Source organism: Ranitomeya variabilis, chromosome 2 (assembly GCF_051348905.1).
Source record: "Ranitomeya variabilis isolate aRanVar5 chromosome 2, aRanVar5.hap1, whole genome shotgun sequence".
NCBI lineage: Eukaryota > Metazoa > Chordata > Amphibia > Anura > Dendrobatidae > Ranitomeya > Ranitomeya variabilis.
This window is the reverse complement of record NC_135233.1, coordinates 623,270,536-623,298,080: the sequence shown is the minus strand read 5'-3', so window position 1 is coordinate 623,298,080 and position 27,545 is coordinate 623,270,536. Positions and strand designations below refer to the sequence as shown.

General features: G+C 46.0%; 1 protein-coding gene across 2 annotated transcripts in view; it reads left to right on the top strand.

Annotated features, from left to right (window-relative positions):
• The window catches only part of MTSS2 (MTSS I-BAR domain containing 2), a 45,797-nt gene that overhangs the window by 6,612 nt on the left and 11,640 nt on the right, over positions 1–27,545 (top strand). For both annotated transcript variants that reach the window (XM_077288942.1, XM_077288941.1), the window contains exons 2-6: positions 7,664–7,725; positions 21,363–21,436; positions 21,511–21,595; positions 24,195–24,286; positions 26,202–26,276. In XM_077288942.1, coding sequence (XP_077145057.1) covers positions 7,664–7,725; positions 21,363–21,436; positions 21,511–21,595; positions 24,195–24,286; positions 26,202–26,276 — 388 coding nt within the window. The remainder of the gene's footprint in view (positions 1–7,663; positions 7,726–21,362; positions 21,437–21,510; positions 21,596–24,194; positions 24,287–26,201; positions 26,277–27,545) is intronic.

Sequence of the window (27,545 nt, the reverse complement as noted above, 5' to 3'; positions counted from 1 at the left end):
TGGTGGACAACGGTCAGGTCTATCCGCCTGAAATTTCTGCAGCACTCGTCGCAAATCTGGGGAAATGGCAGACAAAATCACTCCCTCTCTGAGAATACCAGCCGGCTCAGAAACTCCCGGAGAGTCAGGCACAAAACTCCTAGAAAGTGCATCAGCTTTCACGTTCTTCGAACCAGGCAGGTATGAGACCACGAAGTTGAAACGGGAGAAAAACAACGACCAACGAGCCTGTCTAGGATTCAGGCGCTTGGCAGATTCAAGGTAAATCAGATTTTTGTGACCAGTCAAGACCACCACACGATGTTTAGCTCCTTCGAGCCAATGTCGCCACTCCTCAAATGCCCACTTCATAGCCAACAACTCCCGATTACCAACATCATAATTCCGCTCGGCAGGCGAAAACTTTCTTGAAAAGAAAGCACATGGCTTCATCACAGAGCCATCAGAGCTTCTCTGCGACAAAACAGCCCCTGTTCCAATCTCAGAAGCATCAACCTCGACCTGGAAGGGGAGAGAGACATCTGGCTGACATAAGACTGGAGCTGAAGAAAAACGGTGCTTCAGCTCCCGAAAGGCCTCCACGGCCGCAGGAGACCAATTAGTCACATCAGAACCCTTCTTGGTCAAATCCGTCAAAGGTTTAACCACGCTAGAAAAATTAGCGATGAAACGACGGTAAAAATTAGCAAAACCCAAGAACTTCTGAAGACTCTTAACAGACGTGGGCTGAGTCCAGTCATGAATAGCCTGGACCTTGACTGGGTCCATCTTCACAGTAGAAGGAGAAAAAATAAAACCCAAAAAGGAGACCTTCTGTACTCCGAAGAGGCATTTTGAGCCCTTCACAAATAAAGCATTAGCACGCAGGACCTGAAACACCATCCTGACCTGCTTCACATGGGACTCCCAATCATCAGAAAAGACCAAAATGTCATCCAGATAAACAATCATAAATTTATCCAGATATTCTCGGAAGATGTCATGCATGAAGGACTGAAACACAGAAGGAGCATTAGAGAGTCCAAAAGGCATCACCAAGTACTCAAAATGGCCTTCGGGCGTATTAAATGCTGTTTTCCATTCATCTCCCTGCTTAATGCGCACAAGGTTATACGCACCACGGAGATCTATCTTGGTGAACCAACTGGCACCCTTAATCCGAGCAAACAAATCAGACAATAGTGGCAAAGGATACTGAAATTTGACTGTGATTTTATTCAGAAGACGATAATCTATACAAGGTCTCAAAGAACCGTCCTTCTTGGCCACAAAAAAAAAATCCTGCACCAAGAGGGGAAGAGGATGGGCGAATATGTCCCTTCTCCAAAGACTCCTTTATATAACTCCGCATCGCGGCATGCTCTGGTATAGACAAATAAAAAAGTCGTCCCTTAGGGAATTTACTACCAGGAATTAAATTTATAGCACAGTCACAATCCCTATGAGGAGGCAGGGCACAGGACCTGGGCTCATCAAATACATCCTGGTAGTCAGACAAAAACTCAGGGACCTCAGAAGGAGTGGAAGAAGCAATAGACACCAACGGAGTATCGCCATGAATTCCCTGACAACCCCAACTTGACACAGACATAGCTTTCCAATCTAAAACTGGATTATGAGCTTGCAGCCATGGCAAACCCAAAACGACAACATCATGCAAATTATGCAGAACAAGAAAGCGAATCACCTCCTGATGTACGGGAGTCATGCACATGGTCATTTGCGTCCAATACTGAGGCTTATTCTCAGCCAATGGCGTAGCATCAATTCCCCTCAGAGGAATAGGAAATTCCAAAGGCTCCAGGACAAAACCACAGCGCCTGGCAAACGACAAATCCATCAGATTCAGGGCCGCACCCGAATCCACAAAAGCCATAACCGGGTAGGACGACAAAGAACAAATCAAAGTAACAGACAAAATAAATTTAGGCTGTATAGTACCAATGGTGACAGGTTTAGCAATTTTTTTTAAGCGTTTAGAGCATGCTGAGATAACATGAGTAGAATCACCACAGTAAAAGCACAACCCATTTTGACGTCTATGACTTTGACGCTCAATTCTGGTCAGAGTTCGGTCACATTGCATAGACTCAGGTCTCTGTTCGGAAAATACCGCCAAAGGATGAGCAGATTTGCGCTCCCGCAAACGCCGATCAACCTGAATGGCTAAAGCCATAGAATCACTCAGACTTGCAGGGGTGGGAAACCCCACCATAACATTCTTAACGGCCTCAGAAAGACCTTCTCTGAAATTTGCAGCCAGGGCACACTCATTCCATTGAGTAAGCACCGACCATTTCCGAAATTTTTGACAATACACATCTGCTTCATCCTGACCCTGAGAGATAGCCAGCAATGCTTTTTCTGCCTGATTCTCAAGATTAGGCTCCTCATTAAGCAGTCCAAGAGCCAGAAAAAATGCATCTACATTAAGCAATGCAGGATCTCCTGGCGCCAGAGAGAAAGCCCAATCTTGGGGGTCGCCACGCAACAAGGAGATAACAATTTTAACTTGCTGAGCGGAATCACCAGAGGAACGAGGTCTCAGAGATAGAAATAACTTACAATTATTCTTAAAATTTATAAACCTAGATCTATCTCCAGAAAACAACTCAGGAATGGGTATCTTTGGTTCTGACATATGGCTATGAATAACAAAATCCTGAATACTTTGCACCCGTGCAGTAAGATGATCCACACTAGAAGTCAGAGTCTGAACATTCATGTCTGCAGCTGAGCTCAAAACCACCCAGAGTTCAAGGGGATGAAAGAAGCTAAACAGACTGCAGCAAAGGAAAAGCGGGAGGAAAAAAAAAAAAATGTACTCAGGTCTTCTTTTTATCCCACTTCTGCGATGCATTAAACCCTTTTTGGCCTGCTATACTGTTATGATCCTTAGTGGTTGAGGATCACAAATTACTCCAGCTAAGTAACAAACATAGGACAAGCTCTAGGGAGGTGGCAAACTGGACTGACCGCAAATCTGAACCTATCCAAACACACTAGAAGTAGCCGGTGAACGTGCCTAAAAATCCTGGACGTCTCGAGCCAGCCTGAGGAACTAACTACCCCTAGAGAGAAAGAAAGACCTCTCTTGCCTCCAGAGAAATAATCCCCAAAGATATAGAAGCCCCCAACAGATAATAACGGTGAGGTAAGAGGAAGGCACATACACAGGGGTGAAAGCAGATTCAGCAAATGAGGCCCACTAATACTAGATAGCAGAAAATAGAAAAGAGAATCTATGCGGTCAGTAAAAAACCCTTACAAAATATCCACTCTGAGATTTCAAGAACCCCCACACCAATTAACGGTGTGGGGGGAGAAACTCAGTCCCCTAGAGAAACCAGCAAGCGAGGAAATCACATTTTAGCGAGCTGGACAAAAAAACATAATGAACACCGATAATCAAAAAATGATCAAACAAAAACTTAGCTTGTCTTGGAGAGACTGGGAGCAAGGTAGACACAAGGAATCTGAAGAGCACTGAATACATTGATCGCAGGCAAGGAACTGAGTCTCCAGGTGAGCTAAATAGGAAACCAACCAAGGATAACGAACCAGCTGATGCAGCCAACCTGCAGAAAGACAACACTACACAGTACCGCTTGTGACCACTAGAGGGAGCCCAAAAATAGAATTCACAACAGTCTTCTACAAGTGGATAATGATCCTAAACACAAGTGAAAATCTATAATAGATGTCCTCAAAAGGTGCAAGCTGAAGGTTTTACAATGGCCCTCACAGTCCCCTGATCTGAGCATCATGGAAAATCTGTGGCTAGACCTCAAAACAGCAGAATATGCGAGACGACCCAGGAATCTCACTGAACCGGAGGAATTCTCCAACGAAGAATAGATGAAAATGCCTCAAACAAGAAATGAAAGACTCCTGTCTTGCTACTAAAAGAGTTTACAAGCTGTGATACCTGCAAAGGGAATAGGTACTAACCATGCAGGGTGCCAAAACTTTTTCATCAGCCCATTTTCCTTTCAGTAATTTTTAAAATGTAAAAGATGAACAAAATATATATATTTTGCCTAAAATACAAAGGAAAATGTGTCATTTGTAACTCCCCTTTAGGGAGCATTTCATCTTCAACATGCTTAACTGTTCACAGTAACAGCAATATTGACTAGGGGTGCCCAAACTTTTACATGCCACTGTATACACTGCAGAGTACCAATCCTCCTGTCCTGTATATATACACTGCACAGTACCACTCCTCCTGTCCTGTATATATACACTGCACAGTACCACTCCTCCTGTCCTGTATATATACACTGCACAGTACCACTCCTCCTGTCCTGTATATATACACTGCACAGTACCACTCCTCCTGTCCTGTATATATACACTGCACAGTACCGCTCCTCCTGTCCTGTATATATACACTGCACAGTACCGCTCCTCCTGTCCTGTATATATACACTGCACAGTACCACTCCCCCTGTCCTGTATATATACACTGCACAGTACCACTCCTCCTGTCCTGTATATACACTGTACAGTACCACTCCTCTTGTCCTGTATATATACACTGCACAGTACCACTCCTCTTGTCCTGTATATATACACTGCACAGTACCACTCCTCCTGTCCTGTATATATACACTGCATAGTACCACTCCTCCTGTCCTGTATATATACACTGCACAGTACCACTCCACCTGTCCTGTATATATACACTGCACAGTACCACTCCTCCTGTCCTGTATATACACTGTACAGTACCACTCCTCCTGTCCTGTATATACACTGCACAGTACCACTCCTCCTGTCCTGTATATACACTGTACAGTACCACTCCTCTTGTCCTGTATATATACACTGCACAGTACCACTCCTCTTGTCCTGTATATATACACTGCACAGTACCACTCCTCCTGTCCTGTATATATACACTGCACAGTACCACTCCTCTTGTCCTGTATATATACACTGCACAGTACCACTCCTCCTGTCCTGTATATATACACTGCAGAGTACCACTCCTCCTGTCCTGTATATATACACTGCACAGTACCACTCCTCCTGTCCTGTATATATACACTGCACAGTACCACTCCTCCTGTCCTGTATATATACACTGCACAGTACCACTCCTCCTGTCCTGTATATATACACTGCACAGTACCACTCCTCCTGTCCTGTATATATACGCGGCACAGTACCACTCCTCCTGTCCTGTATATATACACTGCACAGTACCACTCCTCCTGTCCTGTATATATACACTGCACAGTACCGCTCCTCCTGTCCTGTATATATACACTGCACAGTACCGCTCCTCCTGTCCTGTATATATACACTGCACAGTACCACTCCTCCTGTCCTGTATATATACACCGCACAGTACCACTCCTCCTGTCCTGTATATACACACTGCACAGTACCACTCCTACTGTCCTGTATATATACTGCACAGTACCACTCCTCCTGTCCTGTATATATACACTGCACAGTACCACTCCTCCTGTCCTGTATATATACACTGCACAGTACCGCTCCTCCTGTCCTGTATATATACACTGCACAGTACCGCTCCTCCTGTCCTGTATATATACACTGCACAGTACCACTCCTCCTGTCCTGTATATATACACTGCACAGTACCACTCCTCCTGTCCTGTATATATACACTGCACAGTACCACTTTTCTTGGGCTTTGTTCGGACCTGTCAGTCAGGGATGGCGGCCTCTGTGGCTTCTCTGTGTTATATGTGGCAGGGATGATGTGTTAATTGCCAGCTTCTCCTCCATTGACGGGATTTCTTGGATATGACATGTCGGGCTGCTCCTTGGCAGACGAGGAGTTAGACGTGTTGACGCTCCGTCTGGTGGAGTTGGCGGGCAGGGGGGCACATATGTTCAGATGTTTATTATGTGATAATGGATTCTGAGCGCTGCATTCGCAGTTAGCTCTCACATCCTTGTCACGCAGTCGCAGTCACCGTGCAGCACAACCACAATCATTAGATACCAAAGAATAAAAAAAAAGCCATGAGAAAAGGAGCATTAAAGGACTTGCACAGACTTTGGTGGCTTCATTGTTTTATCGTGAGTTACAATTTCTCCGTTTTCAAGATGTCCGCTTGTTGTCAATGATCAGGAACAATCAGGTGTTTTTGTATTTTCATCCTTTGTGAGCTCAGCACAGCAGCAGCTGCTTGTGTCTACTGGAGCATCAGCCAGGACAGATTTCTTACCACTGGGCAGCCGAGAGGATGTGAATTGTTTGATGATAGTAATGATTCCTGACTATTTGTATACGAGCTGCAGATGCGACAGTCACATAGTAACATGTAGAATTACTCGGAAACATGGGAACGGTTATGTGACATAACAGGAGCAGCGAACAATGATCCTGCACATCTGATCTAGTCAGCAGCACTGGAGAGCGGGAGCACAGAGGACATGTACGGAACGCTCGTCCTGTCAGTACGACCTGCTCCAGGATTTATCCCACTGCATCTTCCATAGATGTATTCTAGTGTGAAGCCTGACAGAGACGACCATAGTGCAGGAGCCCAAGGTGCGCACCAGTCTGATGTGAACCGTCCACACACAGGAGTCACCATCTGCATACATTACTGACCCTGTACTGATCCTGAGCAGCCTCCTGTATTGACAAAAACGCTGACTGTCACTTCCAAGCTAATGTGAACAGGAGCATACTAGCAGCAGCTACCTCCATATACAATAAACAAGAAGAGTTGCAGTCTGTAGTGCTAAAGCACGTCAATATGGAATATATGAGATATGAATAGCAATGCTACTTCTGGATACTAGGAAAAAATGAGACGCTTAGCCCATAATTTGGCCAATTCATGCATGCCCAGCAACCAACGACAAGGTGGTCTCAAATCTCCTGGGTCCTAACGTGTCTAGTGTGAATGCCTCCTTAAGAATGAAGTCTGAATTCCTGGGTAGATGTGAATACTAGTGATGAGCGACTGTACTCGTTGCTCAAGTTTTCCCCAGCACACTAGGGTGGTCTCCGAGCATTTGTAACTGCTCGGAGATTTAGTTTTCCTTGCCGCAGCTGCATGATTTACAACTACTAGACAGCTTGATTACATGTGGGGGTTGCTAGGGAATCCCCACATGTACTCAGGCTGGGTAATAGCTGTAAATCATTCAGCGATGAAAACTAAATCTCTGAGCACTAAAAAATACTCAGAGGTCACCCGAGCGTGCTCTGGAAAACCCAAGCAACGAGTATATTCGCTCATCACTAGTGAATACCTCTCTTCAAAGTCTGATTTTATGGGTATTATCCTCCAGAGCTGCACTCACTGTTCTGCTGGTGCAGTCACTGTGTACATACATTACATTACTGTTCCTGAGTTACATCCTGTATTATACTCCAGAGCTGCACTCACTATTCTGCTGGTGCAGTCAATGTGTACATACATTACATTACTGATCCTGAGTTACATCCTGTATTATACCCCAGAGCTGCACTCACTATTCTGCTGGTGCAGTCACTGTGTACATTACCAATTCTGTGTTGTACTCCAGAGCTGCACTCACTGTTGTACTTGGCGCATCTCAGGGTATATCATCAGACACCCTTTTTCTGTACCCAACCTTATGTTATAGCAGCAGTACGTGTTTCATATGATCTCGGATCATTTACTTAATTTCTTCCTTTCTGCAGAGTTCTTACCCGATCTGGGAAGATTTCAGCACTAAAGCCACTAAACTCCACTCACAGCTCAGGTAAGTGATGGCAGAGGGGGTCACATTCTCTGTGATAATGTCAGTCATTCATTTTTCATGAGGCAGAGCTGCTGTAGAACCTTCTCTTTACATGAACAGAATTCTGATTAGTGTCCACATATTAAAGGGTAGGTGAGTTCTCTGCAGAAAACTTCATCATTTTACATTGTGTGCAGGTTCTTAGACGGTGCTTTAAGAAGTATTTATTTATACCCTGTGAAGTTTTCAATATTTTATTTTGTTTCATAAATATCTGTGACCTGTACAGGAAATTACATGAGGTTTTCTAAATATTTTCAAAATAAAAATCTGAAAATTGTGCCGTGCATTTGAATTGATCCCACCTGAGTCAGTCTTTGTAGGACCACCTTTCTCTGCTGCAGTCTTTTGAGGTTGGTCTCTACCAGATTTGCACATCTGTGGATTGGATGGAGACGTCTGTGATCAGTGATTTTCACTTCTTGTCACAGATTCTCTGGGATCTGGGTCTGGACTGTGAAGATGGGGATGGTGTTTTCAGGGTGATGTGCAGTGTTAGCATATTGCGTTTAGCCCAGAAAGTTCTCATCTGATCAGAGCCCCTCTTCACACGCTCACTGTTTCCCCTGCTCGGGACTTCTTATGGCTTTCTTCTCGCCGCTCTTCTATAAAGAGTATAGGACTGGTAGTCGTCCTGTAGACAGGTTCTCCCACCTGGACTGCAGCTCCTGCAGTGACCATGGGCCTCTCGGCTGCTTCTCTCATTAGAGCTCTCCTTGCTTGAGATGTCAGGTTTGGTGGACGGCCATGTCTTGGTAGGTTTGTATTTGTGCCCTACTTCTTCCATTTTTGGATGATGAATTGAACAGTGCTCAGTGAGATGTTCAGAGCTTGGACTATTTTTTATAACCTAACCCTGCTTTCCTCTTCTCCACAACTTTATCCATGACCTGTCTGGTGGGCTCCTTGGTTTTCATGATAATGTTCTCACACAAACCTCTGAGGCCTTCACAGAACAGCTGTAGTTACACTGAGGAGAAATCACACCCAGGGAGACGCAAAGCTGTTACCTCATAAAGGGACAGTGGTCAGAATTGTAAAAATGGGCTTGGTTACTTAGTACCTGTTGCGAAAATCTTCACTTTTAGTAATGAACTAGCTGAAGAGCCCGGCGTTGCCTGGGCATAGTAAATATCTGTGGTTAGTTATAGCACCTCACTTCTCTTATTTTCCCATCACGCCTCTCATTTTCCCCATCACATCTTTCATTTTCCCCCTCACATCTCTCATTTTCTCCCTCACACCTCTCATTTTCCCCCTCACTCCTCTTATTTTCCCCCTCACTCCTCTCATTCCCCCCTAACACTTGTCATTTCGACCTCACATCTGTCATTTTCCGATCACTCCACTATTTTCCCTCACTCCTCTCATTTTGCACTCACACCTTTTCATTTTCACCTCACACCTCTCATTTTCACCTCAGTATATACATGTTTGTCATCTCCCTTATATATAGTATACACCTGTATGTCATCTCCTGTATATAGTATATACCTGTATGTCATCTCCACTGTATATAGTATATACCTGCTGTGTGTCATGTCCCCTGTATATAGTATATACCTGTATGTCATCTCCTCCTATATATAGTATATACCTGTATGTAATCTCCTCCTGTATATAGTATATACCTGTGTGTCATCTCACCTATATATAGTATATATCTGTGTGTCATCTCCTCCTGTATATAGTATATACCTGTATGTCATCTCCTCCTATACATAGCATATACCTGTATGTCATCTCCTCCTGTATATACTATATACCTGTAGGTAATCTGCTCCTGTATATAGTATATACCTGTGTGTCATCTCCTGTATATAGTATATACCTGTATGTCATCTCCTGCTGTATGTAGTATGTACCTGTATGTCATCTCCTCCTCTATATAGTATATACCTGTGTATCATCTCTCCTGTACATAGTATATATCTGTGTGTCATCTCCTCCTGTATATAGTATATACCTGTGTGTCATCTCCCCTGTAAATAGTATATACCTGTGTGTCATCTCCTCCTGTATATAGTACATATCTGTATGTCATCTCCTCCTGTATTAGACCTCGTTCACACGTTATTTGGTCAGTATTTTTACCTCAGTATTTGTAAGCTAAATTGGCAGCCTGATAAATCCCCAGCCAACAGTAAGCCCACCCCCTGGCAGTATATATTAGCTCACTCATACACATAATAGACTGGTCATGTGACTGACAGCTGCCAGATTCCTATATGGTACATTTGTTGCTCTTGTAGTTTGTCAGCTTATTAATCAGATTTTTATTTTTGAAGTATAATACCAGACTTGTGTGTGTTTTAGGGCGAGTTTCGTGTGTCAAGTTGTGTGTGTTGAGTTGCGTGTGGCGACATGCATGTAGCGACTTTTGTGAGATGAGTTTTGTGTGGCGACATGCGTGTAGCAACTTTTTGTGTGTCGAGTTGCATGTGACAGGTTAGTGTAGCAAGTTGTGTGCAGCAAGTTTTGCGCATGGCGAGTTTTGTGCGTGGCGAGTTTTATGTGTGGTGCCTTTTGAGTATGTGCAAGTTTTGTGTGAGGCAACTTTTGCATGTGTTGCAACTTTTGTGCATGTGGCAATTTTTCCGCGTGTGCAAGTTTTGCGTGTGGCGAGTTTTCCATGAGGTGAGTTTTGCACGTGTGGCGAGTTTTGCATGTGGAGAGTTTTGCGCGTGGCGAGTTTTGAGCGGCGACTTTTGTGTTTCGACTTTTATGTGGCGAGGTTGGTGTATGTGTGGTGAAATGTGCGCTGAGGGTGGTATATGTGTTCGAGCACGTGGTAGTGTGTGGCGCATTTTGTGTGTGTGTTCATATCCCCGTGGTGGTGTGGTGATTATCCCATGTTGGGGCCCCACCTTAGCAACTGTACAGTATATACTCTTTGGCGCCATCGCTCTCATTCTTTAAGTCCCCCTTGTTCACATCTGGCAGCTGTTAATTTGCCTCCAACACTTTTCCTTTCATTTTTTCCCCATTATGTAGATAGGGGCAAAATTGTTTGGTGAATTGGAAAGCGCGGGGTTAAAATTTCACCTCACAACATAGCCTATGACGCTCTCGGGGTCCAGACGTGTGACTGTGCAAAATTTTGTGCCTGTAGCTGCGACGCCTCCAACACTTTTCCTTTCACTTTTTCCCCATTATGTAGATAGGGGCAAAATTGTTTGGTGAATTGGAAAGCACGGGGTTAAAATTTCACCTCACAGCATAGCCTATGACGCTCTCGGGGTCCAGACGTGTGCACACATACACACATTCAGCTTTATATATTAGATTTGCAGCTCTCTGGCGCCCCCTACCCTGCTGGCCCCTAAGGGTATTGACAGAGGATAAGAAAAAGGGCGCAGCTGCTCTAATTTATGTTGAATATTGCAGCCCAGGATATATATATACCACAGGTTCCTGGTAGGAATATATATATATACCTCGATCACCACCAAGTCCCCAATAAATATGAAAACCATGCTGCCACCACCGACCTCTTATAGGTGGGATCGGACACATGTTTGGTAGCGTGAATTTGCGGAGTCGTGGCCAATCGCTTATAGAACAAGAAGAGCAAAGCTAGCAAATTTATAATTTTACTCAAGAAGAATCGGCAGTGTTTACAAAAGATACAAATGTTATTACAAAACAGACAAAATACAAGTATGTACAAACAGTTATGAAATAAAAGGGATGAAAATACGAAACTTACTAAATCTCAGTCACAGGTATGACGTGTCGATAAAGGGGAGGAGAGATCCCAACAAAATGATCCAGTACCACAGCATGGTGTTCAGCTGTCTCTCCGGCTCTGAATGATTGCCAATGATGGACGTTCTTGTTTTATGTTTCGGCCATAAAACTAAGAACTCCCACTTTACTGACCTCACATATGGGCTGTTTTCTTGGAGGTACACATATCTTTGAAAGTTATGGATAACTCCTTTTTTCCCTATCTTTGGCCTAGAAGCTCACAGGCTAACGATATTGGCGTAATTTTTTCCCCTGTGATTTTACCGTTCTTTAGAGTCCACACACAGTATGTCTGTGATTCTCTGGTGGGCAGAAATTAGTTTCCCAGGTTTCTGATGGCCCTAAATGCCACAAAACACTGCCATGTGTAACCCCTAGTGCCCATATCCTGGAAATCTAATTTTCATGTTTCTGGGATTAATGTGTATTATTGAATTTGACTTTGAGGCTATGTGCACACGTTCAGGTTTTTTCGCGGTTTTTTCTATAAAAACCCATTAAAACCGCATGCATTATGCATTCTATCATTTAGAATGCATTCTGCATGTTTTGTGCACATGGATGCGTTTTTTCCGCAAAAAAAATGCATCGCGGTAAAAAAATGAGCATGTTCATTAATTTTGCGGATTTTCTGCGTTTTTCCCGCAATTCTATGCATCTGGGAAAAAACGCACAAAAAACGCATCAAAAAATGCAGAAAAAAACGCATGCGGATTTCTGGCAGAAATTTCCGGTATTTTGTCAGGAAAATTTCTGCAAGAAATCCTGACGTGTGCACATACCCTGAGTGTTTGGCTTATAAAACAAAGGGGTTTTTGGAGGCAATCAAACTTCAATTCTAAACTGACCATTTGCTGCAGGGGGGTGGAAATTCATAGAGAGAGAGAGGGGCTGTTTGCAAGACTTGGTCCTAAAGAAACCAAGGGTGGGAGGAGAAGCAGGCCAGCTCTGCTTGGGTCCCCAGAACAATGGAAAATAATTCATATTTTCCTGACAGTACCAAATTGTCTCTGTTACTAAGGGGTTAAGTTTCTGGGTGTAACTTGAAAAATATGGAAAGTTCATGGCTTATGAAGACTTTTTAAAGGCACTTTGTACTGTGAGGAGCAGTTCTTCCCCATTCTCCAGATCTGCACTTGCTATCATTTATCATATACTGTGGAAGCCATATGTGAAGGCGAGTACGTTGGCCCTTTAAAGCGAAGTGATTATACAGTACATAACGTCACTTACCCGGTCAGCCGCATTCAAGCAAGGTGTCTGCCTCGTGCATTACTATAACCAGTGTGCCCATTAGTTTCATGGATTAAACCTGAAAAAAAAAACAGACGGTGACTTCAGATGCCCACATAATACAGCTATAATACAGTGCCCACATAATACAGCTATAATACAGCGCCCACATAATACAGCTATAATACAGCACCCACATAATACAGCTATAACACAATACCCACATATTACAGATATAATACAGCACCCACATAATACAGCTATAATACAGCACCCACATAATACAGCTATAATACAGCACCCACATATTAGCTATAATACAGCACCCACATATTACAGCTATAATACAGCATCCACATATTACAGCTATAATACAGCACCCACATATTACAGCTATACTACAGCACCCACATAATACAGCTATAATACAACACCCACATAATACAGCTATAATACAGCACCCACATAATACAGCTATAATACAGCACCCACATAATACAGCTATAATACAGCACCCACATATTACAGCTATAATACAACACCCACATATTACAGCTATAATACAGCACCCACATGATACAGCTATAATACAGCACCCACATATTACAGCTATAATACAGCACCCACGTAATACAGCTATAATACAGCACCCACATATTACAGCTATAATACAGCACCCATGTAATAGATATAATACAGCACGCACATATTACAGCTATAATACAGCACCCATATATTACAGCTATAATACAGCACCCACATAATACAGCTATAATACAGCACCCACATAATACAGCTATAATACAGCACCCACATAATACAGCTATAATACAGCACCCACATATTACAGCTATAATACAGCACCCACATAATACAGCTATAATACAGCACCCACATAATACAGCTATAATACAGCACCCACATAATACAGCTATAATACAGCACCCACATATTACAGCTATAACACAGCACTCACATAATACAGCTATAATACAGCACCCACATGTCATGAATCCACACCGCTGCCACCAATTTGTCATGGATCCGCACCGCTGCCACCAATATGTCACGATTCACACCGTGACCGTCACCTGTTATGACCTCAATGGCAGAGGGTCTCAAAAGTACATACCAAGTCTGCAAACACAAAAAACCAGCTCATAGGGCAGTGGTAACTGGGCTGACCATATATCTAATCCTAGCACCACAAATAGCAGCAGCCGGGGAACGTGCCTACGTTGGTTCTAGACGTCTCGCGCCAGCCGGAGAACTAACTAACCCTAGAAGGGAAAAGATAGACCTTTCTTGCCTCCAGAGAAAAGACCCCAAAAGTTGGATACAAGCCCCCAACAAATAATAACGGTGAGGTAAGGAGAAAAGACAAACGTAAGAATGAACTAGATATTTAGCAAAGAGAGGCCCACTGACTAATAGCAGAATATAGTAAGATGACTTATATGGTCAGCAAAAACCCTATCAAAATTTCCACGCTGGATATTCAAGAACCCCCGAACCGTCTAACGGCCCGGGGGGAGAACACCAGCCCCCTAGAGCTTCCAGCAAAATCAGGAATCACATTTAGTACAAGCTGGACAAAAAATAAGAGCAAAGCAAATAACCAAAAAATAAGGAAGCAGGACTTAGCTTAATTTTGCAAGATCCAAGACCAGCAGACAGGAGCAAACAGAAAGGAACTGATTACAACGATGCCAGGCACTGGACTGAGAAACCAGGAAGTTTATATAGCAACACCCCTGGACTAACGACCCAGGTGGGTGCCAAACTGAGGAAAGACAATCCCAGAGTCATATCACTAGTGACCACAAGAGGGAGCCAAAAAAGTCTAATTCACAACAGTACCCCCCCTTTAAGGAGGGGTCACCGAACCCTCACCAAGACCACCAGGGCGATCAGGATGAGCAGCGTGAAAGGCACAAACTAAATCGGCCGCATGCACATCAGAGGCAACCACCCAGGAATTATCCTCCTGACCATAGCCCTTCCACTTGACCAGATACTGAAGCCTCCGCCTGGAGAGACGAGAATCCAAGATCTTCTCCACCACGTACTCCAACTCGCCCTCAACCAACACCGGAGCAGGAGGCTCAACAGAAGGAACCACAGGTACAACGTACCGCCGCAACAAAGACCTATGGAACACGTTGTGAATGGCAAACGACACCGGAAGATCCAAGCGAAAGGACACAGGATTAAGGATTTCCAATATCTTGTAAGGACCGATGAAGCGAGGCTTAAATTTAGGAGAGGAGACCTTCATAGGAACAAATCGAGAAGACAGCCATACCAAATCCCCAACACGAAGTCGGGGACCCACACCGCGGCGGCGGTTGGCAAAACGCTGAGCCTTCTCCTGTGACAACTTCAAGTTGTCCACCACATGATTCCAGATCCGCTGCAACCTATCCACCACGGAATCTACCCCAGGACAGTCAGAAGGCTCCACATGTCCCGAGGAAAAACGAGGATGGAAACCAGAGTTGCAAAAAAAAAGGCGAAACCAAAGTAGCGGAACTAGCCCGATTATTAAGGGCAAACTCAGCCAACGGCAAGAAGGTCACCCAATCATCCTGATCTGCAGAAACAAAACACCTCAAATAAGCCTCCAGAGTCTGATTAATTCCCTCCGTTTGTCCATTAGTCTGAGGATGAAAGGCAGACGAAAACGACAAATCAATGCCCATCTTAGCACAAAAGGATCGCCAGAACCTGGAAACAAACTGGGATCCTCTGTCAGACACAATATTCTCAGGAATGCCGTGTAAACGAACCACATTCTGAAAGAACAAAGGAACCAGATCGGAAGAGGAAGGCAGCTTAGGCAAAGATACCAAATGGACCATCTTGGAAAAGCGATCACATACCACCCAGATGACAGACATGCCCTGAGACACCGGAAGATCTGAAATGAAATCCATGGAAATGTGTGTCCAAGGCCTCTTCGGGACAGGCAAGGGCAAGAGCAACCCGCTGGCACGAGAACAGCAAGGCTTAGCTCGAGCACAAGTCCCACAGGACTGCACAAATGACCGCACATCCCGTGACAAGGAAGGCCACCAAAAGGACCTAGCCACCAGATCTCTGGTGCCAAAAATTCCCGGATGCCCTGCCAACACCGAGGAATGAACCTCGGAAATGACTCTGCTGGTCCACTTATCAGGAACAAACAGTCTGTCAGGTGGACAAGAGTCAGGTCTACCAGCCTGAAATCTCTGCAACAAACGTCGCAAATCCGGAGAAATGGCTGACAGGATAACTCCCTCTTTGAGAATACCAACTGGTTCTGCGACTCCAGGAGAGTCAGGCACAAAGCTCCTTGAAAGAGCATCAGCCTTCACATTCTTTGAACCTGGTAAATACGAGACCACAAAGTCAAAACGGGAGAAAAACAATGACCAGCAGGCCTGTCTAGGATTCAGGCGTTTAGCAGACTCGAGATACATCAGATTTTTGTGATCAGTCAAGACCACCACACGATGCTTAGCACCCTCGAGCCAATGACGCCACTCCTCAAATGCCCACTTCATGGCTAACAACTCCCGATTGCCAACATCATAATTCCGCTCAGCAGGCGAAAACTTCCTAGAGAAAAAAGCACATGGTCTCATTACAGAGCAACCAGGGCCTCTCTGCGACAAAACGGCCCCTGCCCCAATCTCAGAAGCATCCACTTCAACCTGAAAGGGAAGTGAGACATCAGGCTGGCACAAAACAGGCGCCGAAGTAAACCGGCGCTTCAACTCTTGAAAGGCTTCCACGGCTGCAGGAGCCCAGTTAGCAACATCAGAACCTTTCTTGGTCATATCTGTCAAAGGTTTAACAACGCTAGAAAAATTAGCGATAAAACGACGGTAGAAGTTAGCAAAACCCAAGAACTTCTGAAGACTCTTAACTGACGTGGGTTGAGTCCAATCATGAATAGCTCGGACCTTGACTGGGTCCATCTCCACCGCAGAAGGGGAAAAAATAAAACCCAAAAAGGGAACCTTCTGTACTCCAAAGAGACACTTTGAGCCCTTAACAAACAAAGCATTCTCACGCAAAACCTGAAACATCATCCTGACCTGCTCTACATGCGAGTCCCAATCATCAGAAAAAAACAGAATATCATCCAGATAAACAATCATAAATTTATCCAGATACTTCCGGAAAATATCATGCATAAAGGACTGAAACACTGAAGGAGCATTAGAGAGCCCGAAAGGCATCACCAAGTACTCAAAATGACCTTCGGGCGTATTAAATGCAGTTTTCCATTCATCTCCTTGCTTAATGCGCACAAGGTTGTACGCACCACGAAGATCTATCTTGGTGAACCACTTGGCACCTTTAATCCGGGCAAACAAGTCCAACAACAGAGGCAAAGGATACTGAAATTTAACAGTGATTTTATTCAGAATCCGATAGTCAATACAAGGTCTCAAAGATCCGTCCTTCTTGGTCACAAAAAAGAATCCCGCACCAAGAGGGGAAGAGAATGGACGGATATGCCCCTTCTCCAGAGATTCCTTGATATACGAACGCATTGCGGTATGCTCAGGTACAGACAGATTAAATAATCTTCCCTTAGGAAATTTACTACCTGGAATCAAATCTATAGCGCAGTCACAGTCCCTATGAGGAGGAAGAGCACTGGACCTGGACTCGCTGAATACATCCTGGTAATCAGACAAATACTCAGGAACTTCCGAAGGAGTAGAGGAAGCAATAGACACCAGCGGGGAATCACCATGAATTGCCTTCCAATCCAAGACTGGATTATGGGTCTGTAACCATGGCAGACCCAAAACGACCAAATCATGCATTTTATGCAGAACAAGAAAACGAATCACCTCCCGATGTTCAGGAGTCATGCACATGGTTACCTGTGTCCAAAACTGCGGTTTATTTTCCGCCAATGGCGTAGCATCAATACCTCTAAGAGGGATAGGATTTACCAACGGCTCAAGAACAAAACCACAGCGCTTGGCAAACGACAGATCCATAAGACTCAGGGCAGCACCTGAATCCACAAACGCCATAACAGGGTAGGAGGACAATGAGCAAATTAAAGTCACAGACAAAATAAATTTAGGTTGCAAATTACCAATGGCGACAGGACTAACAACCCTAGTTAGGCGTTTAGAGCATGCTGATATAACATGTGTAGAATCACCACAGTAAAAACACAACCCATTCTGACGTCTATGATTTTTCCGTTCATTTCTAGTCTGAATTCTACCACATTGCATTAAATCAGGTGTTTGTTCAGACAACACCACCAGAGGATTCGCGGCTTTGCGCTCCCGCAAACGCCGGTCAATTTGAATAGCCAGCGCCATGGAATCATTCAGACCTGTAGGAATGGAGAAACCCACCATCACATTCTTAATGGCTTCAGAAAGGCCATTTCTGAAATTTGCGGCCAGAGCACACTCATTCCACTGAGTAAGCACGGACCATTTCCGAAATTTTTGGCAATACACTTCAGCTTCATCCTGACCCTGAGAAATAGCCAGCAAGGCTTTTTCTGCCTGAATTTCAAGATTGGGTTCCTCGTAAAGCAATCCGAGTGCCAGAAAAAACGCATCAATATTTGCCAATGCCGGATCTCCTGGCGCTAGCGAGAAGGCCCAATCCTGAGGGTCGCCCCGTAAGAAAGAGATAACAATTTTTACTTGCTGAGCTGAGTCTCCAGATGAACGGGGTCTCAGAGATAGAAACAATTTACAATTATTCCTGAAATTCCTAAACTTAAATCGGTCTCCAGAGAACAGTTCAGGAATAGGTATTTTAGGTTCAGACATTGGACTACTGGTAACAAAATCTTGTATGCCCTGCACACGAGCAGCAAGCTGATCCACACTTGTAATCAAAGTCTGGACATTCATGTCTGCAGCAAGCACAAGCCACTCAGAGGTAAAGGGGAGGAAAAAAGAGAGGAAAGAAAAAAAAAACTCAGACTTTCCTTTCTTGTAATCCCACTTCTGCAATGCATTAAACATTCAATTTCGGCCTGGCATACTGTTATGACCCCAATGGCAGAGGGTCTCAAAAGTACATACCAAGTCTGCAAACACAAAAAACCAGCTCATAGGGCAGTGGTAACTGGGCTGACCATATATCTAATCCTAGCACCACAAATAGCAGCAGCCGGGGAACGTGCCTACGTTGGTTCTAGACGTCTCGCGCCAGCTGGAGAACTAACTAACCCTAGAAGGGAAAAGATAGACCTTTCTTGCCTCCAGAGAAAAGACCCCAAAAGTTGGATACAAGCCCCCAACAAATAATAACGGTGAGGTAAGGAGAAAAGACAAACGTAAGAATGAACTAGATATTTAGCAAAGAGAGGCCCACTGACTAATAACAGAATATAGTAAGATGACTTATATGGTCAGCAAAAACCCTATCAAAATTTCCACGCTGGATATTCAAGAACCCCCGAACCGTCTAACGGCCCGGGGGGAGAACGCCAGCCCCCTAGAGCTTCCAGCAAAATCAGGAATCACATTTAGTACAAGCTGGACAAAAAATAAGAGCAAAGCAAATAACCAAAAAACAAGGAAGCAGGACTTAGCTTAATTTTGCAAGATCCAAGACCAGCAGACAGGAGCAAACAGAAAGGAACTGATTACAACGATGCCAGGCACTGGACTGAGAAACCAGTTTATATAGCAACACCCCTGGACTAACGACCCAGGTGGGTGCCAAACTGAGGAAAGACAATCCCAGAGTCATATCACTAGTGACCACAAGAGGGAGCCAAAAAAGTCTAATTCACAACAGTCACCCCTACGTCACGGATCGGGGTGACTTTAGGCCAACAGACGGCTATCACATGTGCAGGGGGCTTATCTTAGGTATCCCTCCACTGCTACAATGTGATGAAAAAACACACACAAGGCTATTGACCTCTTAGTTACAGCAGGGGCTTATTTTAGGTATCCCACTGCTCTTCAATATACCACGAACTGCAGGGATTTATGTATATCCCACTTTACAGCTCTGCTGGAACTTGCAGCTCTCTGGCGCCCCCCTTACCCTCAGGTCAGATTAGGTACTGCACTTAGGGTAATTAGTCACCAGAAAGGCTGCCTTCTATGTACTGGCTATTGGACACGCTGCAGCGAGGCGATATAACTACTCCCACTCAGGCAGGAACAATAATTGTCAACGCTGCAGTCGCTACAACGACACCCAAAGGCCCCGCACACGGTATGCTGCCACCAGCTTCGATTAACCGGGTCCGAAGCTAACCCAAAACAGTAGCGCAATTCCCTTCAGAAGGCTTAAGGTACGTTTTAGAGCATGAAGAACGAATACTAGTAATTTATATATTTTACTCCATTAAAGATTAAGGCAGTGTTTATAAAAAGTTATAAAAGATGTTACAATATGAGACAATTGAAAATATGTACAAGATAATTATAAAATAAAGGGATTAAATGAGAAAGGTAAAACTCGCATGTTCTCAGTCCATTTCAGGCAAAACCATGCTGGTGGGTGGAACCCCAAATGTCCCAGTGCATCAGGAGGTCTGGATAGGAACAGCTCCTCAAGTAAGACTCTCTAAGACTCTGAAGGCTGGGTAAAGTGAAGTCACTTAAATACCCACAGCCTTGTGTCATCACTAACAGGGCTGGTTTCCTTAGCCCCTCCTATCTCTTCAGTCTTAGTAAATTTAACACAAGTTTGTCTAATGCCTGTATCTCCGCTACAGAACATGTCAGAATCATAACACACCCAGCATTCATCTTGTATTAACATTGGCATTCTAATGAGACTAAATTTGAGTTTGATGGGATGCGTAGTTCCAGAGAAATCCAAACTCTGTCCCTGTTGGAACTAGAAGCCCGCGTTTACAGCCGCCGATAGATCCGCCGATGGAGATTCACAAACTGGATGTATTATTTTCCTAGCTTAAACCGTTGGTCCAATATCTCACTATAATGGAACAAAGGACTTCTTGCCTTTAATGAAGGAGATCAGACCAGTTTCTGCTGGAGGAAGGTTTGAGCCAACACAAGCGATCATAAAAATTCTTTTGGGAGGGGCATGAAGAGTAAGTTGCTCAAAGTCAGGAATTTGCAACCAGAGCAATAAAAGCTCTTCTACCCCCATTGAAAAGAAAAGCTAAACCCTGAAGTGAAAGGGGGGTCAATGCCCACCCTATAGGTGCTGGCAATGAGAGACTAAAACTTATATTATACATTATCCTCACACCACATATTACAGCTATAATACAGCACCCACATAATAGATATAATACAGCACCCGCATATTACAGCTATAATACAGCACCCACATATTACAGCTATAATACAGAACCCACATATTACAGCTATAATACAGCACCCACATAATACAGCTATAATACAGCACCCACATATTACAGCTAAAATACAGCACCCACATATTACAGCTATAATACAGCACCTACATAATACAGCTATAATACAGCGCCCACATGATACAAACTGTTCACCATGATTGCGCCGACTGTTTGATGTATGCCATATACTGCTGTCACTGTGTGTCTGTGCAAGGAGGAGCGGCGCCTGTTGTGCCACTTATGAGATTTTCTTGCCCCTCATTCTGGGCTTTCTCTGTCTCCCTAGGACCACGGTGCTGGCTGCTGTCGCCTTCCTTGATGCTTTTCAGAAAGTAGCAGATATGGCGACTAATACCAGAGGTGAGCCGCCGCTATCATGTCTGCTCGTCTCCTCATGCAGTGCCACTCTCTATAACTAACGCTTCGTTTTACAGGAGCCACACGTGATATTGGATCGGCCCTCACCCGCATGTGTATGCGGCACCGGAGCATTGAGAGCAAGCTCAGACACTTCACCAAGTAAGAGCCCCAGGGCAGGCGCCACTCATCACCACTAATGTCCATGGGCAAAGGCACAGGAGGACAGAGGGGAGAAAAGAAGGGGCCTGGGGAGGGAGAAGAAGGGAAGAGGGGTCCAGAGAGAGAGATAGAGAGCGACAGAGGGGGAGAGTCCTGGGAGATAGAGAGAGGAGGAGGAGGAGTCCTGGGAGAGAGAGAGAAGGAGGAGGAGTACTGGGAGAGAGAGAGGAGGAGGAGTCCTGGGAAAGAGAGAAGGAGGAGTCCTGGGAGAGAGAGAGGAGGAGAAGTCCTGGGAGAGAGAGAGGAGTAGTCCTGGGAAAGAGAGAGGAGGAGGAGGAGTCCTGGGAAAGAGAGAGGAGTCCTGGGAGATAGAGAGAGAAGGAGGAGTCCTGGGAAAGAGAGAGAAGGAGGAGTCCTGGGAAAGAGAGAGAAGGAGGAGGAGGAGTCCTGGGAAAGAGCGAGAAGGAGGAGGAGTCCTGGGAAAGAGAGAGAGAGGAGGAGGAGTCCTGGGAGATAGAGATGAGCCCTGGGAAAGAGAGAGAGGAGGAGGAGTCCTGCGAGATAGAGAGAGAAGGAGGAGGAGTCCTGGGAGATAGAGAGAGAAAGAGGAGGAGTTCTGGGAGATAGAGAGAGAGAGAGAGAGAGAGAGAAGGAGGAGTCCTGGGAAAGAGAGAGAGGAGGAGGAGTCGTCGTCCTGGGAGATAGAGAGAGAAGAAGGAGGAGTCCTGGGAGATAGAGAGAGAGAAGGAGTCTTGGGGGAGAGAGAGAGAGAAGGAGGAGGAGTCCTGGGAGATAGAGAGAAGGAGTCCTGGGAGATAGAGAGAAGGAGTCCTGGGAGATAGAGAGAAGGAGTCCTGGGAGATAGAGAGAAGGAGTCCTGGGAGAGAGAAAAGGAGGGGGAGTCCTAGAAGAGAGAGGAGGGGGGAGCCATGGGGGAGAGAGAAGGAAGAGGAGTCCTGGGAGACAGAGAAGGAGGTGTCCTGGGAGAGAGAGAAGGAGGGGGGAGTCCTGGGAGAGAGAGAGAGAGAGGAGGAGTCCTGAGAGAGAGAGAGAGGAGGAGGAGTCCTGGGAGAGAAAGAGGGAGAAGGAGGAGTCCTGGGAGAGAGAGAGATAATGAGGGGGAGTCCTGGGGGGGAGAGAGAGAAAAGGAGGGGGGAGTCCTGTGCGAGAGAGAGAGAAGGAGGGGAGAGTCCTGGGGAAAAGAGAAGGAAAGGGGAGTCCTGGAGAAAAGAGAAGGAGGGGGAGTCCTGGGAGAGAGAAAAGGAGGGGGAGTCCTGGGAGAGAGAAAAGGAGGGGTAGTCCTGGGAGAGAGAAAAGAAGGGGTAGTCCTGGGAGAGAGAAAAGGAGGGGAGAGTCCAGGGAGAGAGAAAAGGAGGGGCGAGTCCAGGGAGAGAGAAAAGGAGGGGGAGTCATGGGAGAGAGAGAGAGAAGGAGGGGGAGTCCTGGGAGAGAGAGAGAAGCAGGAGGAGTCCTGGAAGAGAGAAGGAAGAGGAGTCCTGGGAGAGAGAAAAGGAGGAGTGCTAGGATAGAGAGAAGGAGGTGGTGTCCTGGGAGAGAGAGAAGGAGGAGGTGTCCTGGGAGAGAGAAAAGGAGGAGGAGTCCTGGGAGAGAGAAAAGGAGGAGGAGTCCTGGGAGAGAGAAAAGGAGGGGGAGTCATGGGAGAGAGAGAGAATGAGGGGGAGTCCTGGGAGAGAGAGAAGGAGGAGGAGTTCTGGGAGAGAGAAAAGGAAGAGGAGTCCTGGGAGACAGAGAAGGAGGAGGTGTCCTGGGAGAGAGAGAAGGAGGAGGAGTCCTTGGAAAGAGAGAAGGCGGGGGAGTCCTGGGAGAGAGAAAAGGAGGGGGAGTCTTAGGAGAGAGAAAAGGAGGGGGGAGTCCTGGGAGACAGAGAAGGAGGAGGAGTCCTTGGAAAGAGAGAAGGAGGGGGAGTCGTGGGAGAGAGAAAAGGAGGAGGAGTCTTAGGAGAGAGAAAAGGAGGGGGAGTCCTGGGAGACAGAGAAGGAGGAGGAGTCCTGGGAGAGAGAGGAGGAGGAGGGAGTCCTGGGAGAGAGAGAAGGAGGAGGAGTCTTGGGAGAGAGAGAGAAGGAGGAGGAGTCCTGGGAGAGAGAGATATGGAGTGGGGAGTCCTGGGAGAGAGAGAGAGAGAGAGAGAGAGAGAGAGATATGGAGGGGGGAGTCCTGGGAGAGAGAGAGATAAGGAGAGGGGAGTCCTGGTTAAAAGAGAAAGAGGAGTCCTGGGAAAAAGAGAAGGAGGGGGAGTTCTGGCGAAAAGAGAAGGAAGAGTTCTGAGGAGAGAGATGCACAGGGATTCCTGGGGAGAGAGGAGGAGTCCAAGGATGAGGAGGGGGAGTCCTGAGGAGAAAAAAGGAGGGTGAGACCTGGGGATAAAGAAGGAGGGGCAAAAGGAAGAGATATGCAGGGGAAGTCCTGTGGAGTAAAGGAAGAGGAGTCCTAGAGAGTGAGAAAGAGGAGGAGTCCTGGTGAGAGAGAAGGAGGTTGAGTCTTGAGGAGGAGTCCTGGGGAGAGAGAATAAGGACTGACCAACCTGTGCCCCTCTCCCCCTACCCTGTGAATACTATTGGACTTTGCTTTCTCTCTGCAGCGCCCTTATGGAGAGTTTAATAACTCCTCTACAGGAAAGGATCGAAGACTGGAAGAAAACGGCAAACACATTGGACAAGGAGCATGCACGAGGTAAGAGAATCCACCTACTCCACTGACATATCACTACCACATCACCTGCACAGCGCCCAACATATCCCCAATACATCGCCCACACAGCAGCCCCCGTACAGCGCCCCTATACATCACCCACACAGCACCCCCAAACATCACCCGCATAGTGCCCCCCACACATTACCAATACATCACCTGCACAGCGCCCCACACATCACCAATACATCACCTGCACAGCCCCCCACACATCACCAATACATTACCTGCACAGCGCCCCCACACATCACCAATACATCACCTGCACAGCCCCCCACACATCACCAATACATTACCTGCACAGCGCCCCCACACATCACCAATACATCACCTGCACAGCCCCTCACACATCAACAATACATTACCTGCACAGCCCCCCACACATCACCAACACATCACCTGCATAGCGCTCCTACACACCTCTGATAAAATGCCAGGTTTTTGTCATGTATAAGAATCATTCCTGGAATGTTTTCCACTTTAATGTCGCTCATTATCTGTAGAAATCCACTGAGAAACAAACTGATATATTTTTAGGTGGAAAAAGTAAAATAAAGAAGTTAAATGATCCGGTTGCATAAATCTACACACCCTTACAATAATACTTTGCTGCAGTCCCCTGTGAATTTCTGGTAGTATTCAATCAGCGGGCACATCTAGAATAGGCGATCTTTGCCGGCTCCTCCTTGCAGCAGCTCCACATGTGTCAGATTGCGGGGGCCTCTCCTGTGTACAGTGCCCTCTTCAGGTCACCACAGATTGCGGGGCATCTCCTGTGTACAGCGTCCTCTTCAGGTCACCACAGATTGCGGGGGCATCTCCTGTGTACAGCGCCCTCTTCAGGTCACCATAGATTGCGGGGACATCTCCTGTGTACAGCGCCCTCTTCAGGTCACCACAGATTGCGTGGACATCTCCTGTGTACAGCGTCCTCTTCAGGTCACCACAGATTGCGGGGGCATCTCCTGTGTACAGCGGCCTGTTCAGGTCACCACAGATTGCGGGGACATCTCCTGTGTACATCGCCCTCTTCAGGTCACCACAGACTGCGGGGACATCTCCTGTGTACAGCGCCCTCTTCTGGTCACCACAGATTGCGGGGGCATCTCCTGTGTACAACGTCCTCTTAAGGTCACCTCAGATTGCGGGGCATCTCCTGTGTACAGCGCCCTCTTCAGGTCACCACAGATTGTGGAGGCATCTCCTGTGTACAACGTCCTCTTAAGGTCACCTCAGATTGCGGGGCATCTCCTGTGTACAGTGCCTTCTTCAGGTCACCACAGACTGCGGGGACATCTCCTGTGTACAGCGCCCTCTTCTGGTCACCACAGATTGCGGGGACATCTCCTGTGTACAGCGCCCTCTTCAGGTCACCACAGATTGCCCCTTGGGTCCAGGTCTGGGCTCGGCCACTCCAGAACTTCCTTCTTCTTCTGGAGAAGCTGATCTTTTGGTAATTTAGAGGTCGCTTATGATTGTTGTCACGCTGAAACAACATTTTTGTTTTGATGCAAAATTGAATTATATTTGGAACTGTTCACACTTCTGCAACCACATTATTATATTTTTGTTATTTTTATTTCCCCCTCAAAATTATTTCAGTTTGTTTCTCAATGGATTTGTACAGCTAATGGGAGACAATAAAGGGGGTAAAAATTCTGAAATGATTCTTCTTGATTGGAACTTTAACAGGGGTATGTAGACCTTTTTATAATGTCCTGTGGAGTGGAGTCAGTGGGTGAGGTTAACTCTCACATGGAGCAGTTAGCACATATCAGACACAGCTGGGTTCATGTCATAAGCACTCAAAATACTGCGCCCACCTGAACTGCAGACTACGAGGAGCTCCCCCCGTCTAATACTGAAATCCACAACCCCCCAATCTGCTTCTCCTCAGAATACAAGCGAGCGCGACACGAAATTAAGAAGAAATCCTCTGATACCCTGAAGCTACAGAAGAAAGCTCGCAAAGGTACGTACTACCAAAGTATCACTACCACCAATATTATCATCATTATCACCATCACGATGACTACCATCAGACACCACCAGTACCCTCATCATCATCACTACAACCACCATCAGACACCACCAATACTAGGGGTATAGTTACGGGGGCAGTGTGGGGATTGGGTGACCTCTCCTTGCTTGCCCGTTTCTCAATAACCTTCCTTTCCTTTTGTCTTGCATCACCTTCCTCTCCATGGTGTAGAAGTTTTAGGTAAGTGACATTCTCTGGGCAGGGGCTGGGGTCAGGGAACATTAATCAGATAGAGCAGGGGTGGGCACCATCATTGGTTATCTATCTTCTGATCTACTGCACAGTGTCTGATCTCCAACAGATGCAAATTATAAAAGCCTGCCGAGCTCAAAAATGCAGCAGAAATCTGGGACTCATTGAGATGGATCTATCAGGGGGAAAGGTTTCAGAGAGGTGGATCTCTCAGGTAGGGGCATCAGAGAGGTGGATCTCAGGGAGAGGCTTCAAAGAGGTGGATCTCTCAGGGAGAGGCTTCAGAGAGGTGAATATTTCATGTAGGGGCTTTAGAGAGGTGCATCTCTCAGGGAGGGGCTTCAGAGAGGTGGATCTCTCATTGAGATGCTTCAGAGGTGAATATTTCATGCAGGGGCTTTACAGAGGTGCATCTTGCAGCGAGGGGCATCAGAGAGGTGGATCTCTTGGGGAGAGGCTTCAGAGAGGTGAATATTTCATGGAGGGGCTTCAGAGAGATGGATCTCTCAGAGTGGGTCTTCTGAGAAGTGAATCTGTTAGGGGCTTTAAAGTTGTGGCTATCTTAGGAGGAGGAGGAGGGGAAAGCACAGATTGGACAGTCCAGCTTAGTGGATGAATGATTTAAGGCCCCGTCTCACATAGCGAGATCGCTAGCGAGATCGCTGCTGAGTCACAAGTTTTGTGACGCAACAGCGACCTCAGTAGCGATCTCGCTATGTGTGACACGTACCAGCGATCAGGCCCCTGCTGTGAGATCGCTGGTCGTGTCGGAATGGCCTGGACCTTTTTTTGGTCGTTGAGGTCCCGCTGACATCGCTGAATCGGTGTGTGTGACACCGATCCAGCGATGTCTTCACTGGTAACCAGGGTAAACATCGGGTTACTAAGCGCAGGGCTGCGCTTAGTAACCCGATGTTTACCCTGGTTACCAGCGTAAATGTAAAAAAAACCAAACAGTACATACTTGCCTTCTGATGTCCGTCAGGTCCCTTGCCGTCTGCTTCCTGC